The 4791-nt window shown below is 40.9% G+C and overlaps 1 protein-coding gene across 1 annotated transcript in view; it reads right to left on the bottom strand.

Annotated features, from left to right (window-relative positions):
- Nucleotides 1-3991: 3991 nt before the first annotated feature.
- Nucleotides 3992-4791, bottom strand: part of LOC138721244 (cytosolic phospholipase A2 epsilon-like) — a 33544-nt gene continuing 32744 nt past the window's right edge. The window contains exon 21 of the mRNA XM_069858140.1: nt 3992-4386. Coding sequence (XP_069714241.1) covers nt 4178-4386 — 209 coding nt within the window. The 3' untranslated portion in view covers nt 3992-4177. The remainder of the gene's footprint in view (nt 4387-4791) is intronic.

Genomic DNA, 4791 nt, shown 5'->3' with positions numbered 1-4791 from the left:
GCTGCCTCACCCTGCCACCACCACCACTTGAGCAATCCCAAACTCCTCCCTCTCCTCCTTTCTGCTCAGGAGGTGACTGCATGCAGCACACAGGCACAAACAACCATACTCCTGTAATGCAGAGTGATGGTCTTTGCAGCTGTAGTCAGGGGGTCATTGAGACCTGAAAGGGATATTCCCTTCACGGTTATGACCGCTGAAAGAGTGGTTTATATACTTGTAAACATCCCCATCTCTTCCAGTGCTTTTGCACACTGGAGGGCTGTCAGACTGCAGCTTCCTCTGTGGAAGTGGTCAGCATCAGCTGGGGTCTATCTGGCTGCCTAGGAGCGGCCAACAAGGATTTCTCTGGCCAAGGACATCTCAATAAGCCATTGGGCATAGAAATGGCATTTTTGTAGCTTTTTATTTCTAATAGGGCGTAGGTAGGGTTTTGCGTAAAGACACATTCAAAAGAATTTTTTTTATCCCCATTTCACCTTTCATTTTGCTTAACTCAGACAGTAAGCTGTCCTTCAGCCAAGCAGGATAAATACTGCATGAAACAATTCCCCAGTGACATGTTGAAACTGTAAGAGCTTGCATTGTAAAGGCAAAGCATTAAATGCTCACTCGCTGCCTCAAATTCTTTTCCTTCATGATCATAATTAAGTCGGTTAAGTGAACAACCTCAAAGAGGACATATTTGGGAGGGTGAAATCAATGTTAATTATTCTTTATGTTCTCACTTATTCTTTATGCCCCCACATTTATAAAGCTTCACTGTACAGACACTGCTAGCATCATCTGAAGTGGTCCCAGTCTCAGTGAGGAAGTACAAGAAGTGAGTACACAAGAGGTAAAATGAGGGGTTTTTTTTAAAAAAAATCATTCTATTATCAAATTTAACAGAAAAATCAAACTCAAAATAATCTCATCTTCTTTGCAGCGAGTTAAGATCAGATTGATAAAGACAATTTCACAAACAAGATAGAATATGAATTTTGTAAAACATTCAGCTTTTGAAAACACTCTTAAGTAAGAATTAGATGCAACAAAAGTCATCCAGATGTTCAATATATTAAGAATGGATAACTAACAGATCACAAAAAGCAGTAGTCAAAGGAAGTTATTCTCAGAGGGAAATATCCCCAAATAGCTCAGTTCTAAGCCTACTGTATGTTTTTATAGATGATCTGGAAATGATTAGGAAATGGTTGGATAGTCACACTTAAAGAACTACAGTCAAAAGCTCAATATCCAAGTGAAGACCGGTTACACATATTTATCAGAAGTCAGTATTGGGACTGGCACAGTTTAATGCCTTTGTTGCAGACAGGGACAGCAGGACTGAGGGCACCCTCAGCAGGTTTGCCAGTGACACTGAGCTGACACCAAGGGACTGGATATCATCCACAGGGACCTTGACAGGCTTGAGAACTGAGGCCATACAAAACTCACGAGGTTCAACAAGGCCAAGTGCAAGGCCCTGCACCTAGATAGGAGCAACCTCCTGAATCCATACACTCTGAGGTATGAACGGATTGAGAGCAGCCTTGTCAAGAATAACTTGGGGGTAGTGGTGGATGAAAAGCTGCACATGAGCCAGCAATGTGCATTTGCAGCCCAGAACGCAAACTATATCCTGGCAGCCTCAAAAGAAGTGTGGCCAGCAGGTCGCGGGAGGTGACTCTTCCCCACTAATCCACTCTCATGATACTGGAGTACTGTGTCCAGCTCTGGAGCCCTCATCACACAAAAGATGTGAACCTATTGGAGCAGACCCACAGGAGGACCACAAAGATGATCAGAGGGATGAGAAAACCTCTCCTATGAAGGCAGGCTGAGAGTTGGTCTTGTTCAGCCTGGAGAACTGAAGACTCTCGTGAGACCTCATAGTAGCCTTCCAGTGGCTAAAGGGTGCCTACAAGAAAGACGGAGAGGGACTTTTTACAAGGACGTGTAGTGATAGCACAAGGGGTAATGGCTTTAAACTGAAATAAAGTAGATTTTGATTAGATAGAAGGAAAAAATTCTTTACTATAGGGGTGGTGAGGTACTGGAACAGTTTACTTGGAGAAGCTGTAGATTCCCAATCCCTGGAAGTGTTCAAGACCAGGCTGGGCAGGGCTTTGAACAACCTGATCTAGTTAAAGGTGTTCCTGTATACAGCAGGCAGAGTGGAACTGAATGATCTTTGAGGTCCCTTCCAATGTAAACTGCTCTATGATTCTATGATTCTAAAATATAATTTTTTTAAAAATCACATTGGCTTCCTGTTTCAAGCAGAGAATATTCAAATATTGGGGAAGCTGAAGGAAAGAGCTACAGAGTAATCTGGGAGTAGCAGGAACCCCCTCACAGATGGAGAAGGAGCCTTCATATTGGGCAGCAGGACATAACATAGATATAACCCAATGCTGAATTCAGACGCAGCACAGCTATGTAGTAATTAGCCCATCTTTTAACCATGACTAGCCCTGATAAAAAGCAGGGTTAATCCAGCTCAGGCTGTGTCATGCACCTATCTGGCTTCTTTTCATCCTGTTTTTTAATAAGTCTCCAATGTAAAACAGACTGAAACAGCTTCCATCCTGCTCTGTTTCATTTCCAGTAAAAGGTCTAGAAACCATAGGAATAAACCCAAATATAAGTCTGGAAAAGACCAAGAGGGATGCCATGAGCTGATATTCTGCTCTGGAGCTGAACCAGAATTACAACTGCCTTATACATGGAAGGCTAGTAAACTAGATTTAAATATGCAGTACTGTACCTGGAAACAGGGTTATACCATGTCCTTTCAAGTGTTTCAGGTGCATGAACAAAATTAACATGCTTATAGGTGAAAAAAAATTACTCACTCCTCCTCTTCCACCACCCAAATTGCTGTAAGAAACATCATCACGTGTTTTTCCCATAGGGAAGATTTTTTTTTTTTTCACATTTCCTAGAACTTTGTTCCATACAAATGAATTTATCACTTCTGAGCATAATCAAGACCTAATTTCAACACTGTTGAGATCAATCTGATCTTGACATCAGTTCTGCCCTGGTGACTCAGTCTGAAGCTCATTCCAACAGAAGGAGCATTTATTGTCAAAAGGAAGACAATCCCAAGCATTTTCTGAGCTGCTGTGAGCAGCCTCTTTGTGTATCACAGCTCCACAGTATGGGGCTTATATTGTGAAAGTCTGAGCTTCTGATCTGCCTATTCCAGACCTGTGAGAAGAGTTCTTGGCAGCTACCTTCCCCCAGAACACCTCCAGGATTTCTGATGGTGAGGAACCACTTTCTCAGGACAACCCCTGCAAAAAGACCATTTGTGGGGAAATGCTGAACATTTGCAAAAAATACAGCCATAAAGGAGCTCAAAAGGGCCTCTTGCATTGCCATACTCTACGCAAAAAGCTAGCAGCCACTTCCCATCTTATGAAACATTGGGAGAAACTGCAAGGTAATCATTCAGGAACAGCCAAGGCAGGTGACAATGAGTGAGACAGGACAGTTAGTGGCAACTCCAAGAGAAAATGAAAGGAAAGTTGGGCAATATGACTACTACTTAGGCTGTATATAAATGATTCTGTGAACAGCAGCTCAGAGGACTCGTGACCACGTGAAACAAAGATGACCTAATTCAGGGATATTTTTTATTGATAATGAAAACTACAAAGATTTTTTACAACACTAATAGTAATTTAAGAAACTTATTTTCAGAGATTTGTGAAGAAAGCCAGTTAAATAAGTGGACAGGCAATCAAACAAGAGATGAAAACCTCCAGTGCGACAATAAGTAAGATGAGGAAGACCAATACAGTGGATTAGCGATTTAACAGAGAAATTCCAGTTCAAGAGATTGCTGTTCCACCAGACAGAAAATAAACATGAATACTGGTTTGTTCCACATTTTCATGTACTAGATACATATTTTATTATCTTACACAACACTATATTAATTTAATATCAATTGATAAAGTAACAAAGCAATAAAATTAAGCTTAAATTTAGGTTAAACCACTGGTAAATTCCATTCTGTTTGTCTGGCAGTAACATAAATAAGATGAATTGGAGTCCAGCACGTCCATGGGATGATATGATTTCTACTGCTAGTAACACTGGCAAACATCAAACATCTTAATCTCACGAGATAATATATAACCCAAGAACGAACATATGAAAGGTTAAATCTAGTGGTCAGAGACTAACAATTCCGCTCCTTCCTTCGTTCCACTGCCAAGCGCAAAGCCCGAATTATTGACTTCTCATTATTCAGGATGTTGTAATCAGTCAATTTCACTAGTTTGTCAAAATTCTCCTCACTGAAACACACCTCCCTTGTCGTAAATGGGGAGAGAATACTGGAGACATCAACTTGGCCTTCAGCCATCTCTTCAGTAGTCCTTTCCACACCTGAGGGACAAACCACAAAGATATACACTGATAAGGTTTTATTGCAGAATGTGGCTCATATCAGTCATTTGAATAATTATAAGTAGAAAAGGGAGATTTGGAGGGAAAAGTATGATTTGCCAGAGGGATGTTAAAGTAGTCTAGTAGCATTGTATTGTTCAGCCTCTGCATCAATCCTCTGTCCAAAAATCATGTAAACCCGAAGAGCTGGGAATGAGAATATTATCAGCAGCAGAGCTTGTAGACCAAAGCCTTTGTTACCCAAACTAGAAAAGTGCAAGCAAAAGGAAAACAAGGTAGTCTTATACTGGATGAAATAAAAACCCTCTAACTGGAAGTTCAGGAGAAACGATAGTACTCAGACAGAGAACACAGTTACACTAAAAGCAAAGATTTCTAGCCTCT

This window comes from Phaenicophaeus curvirostris, chromosome 5 (genome assembly GCF_032191515.1).
Source record: "Phaenicophaeus curvirostris isolate KB17595 chromosome 5, BPBGC_Pcur_1.0, whole genome shotgun sequence".
In the NCBI taxonomy this organism is placed as follows: domain Eukaryota; kingdom Metazoa; phylum Chordata; class Aves; order Cuculiformes; family Cuculidae; genus Phaenicophaeus; species Phaenicophaeus curvirostris.
This window is presented reverse-complemented; position numbering and strand designations above follow the sequence as displayed.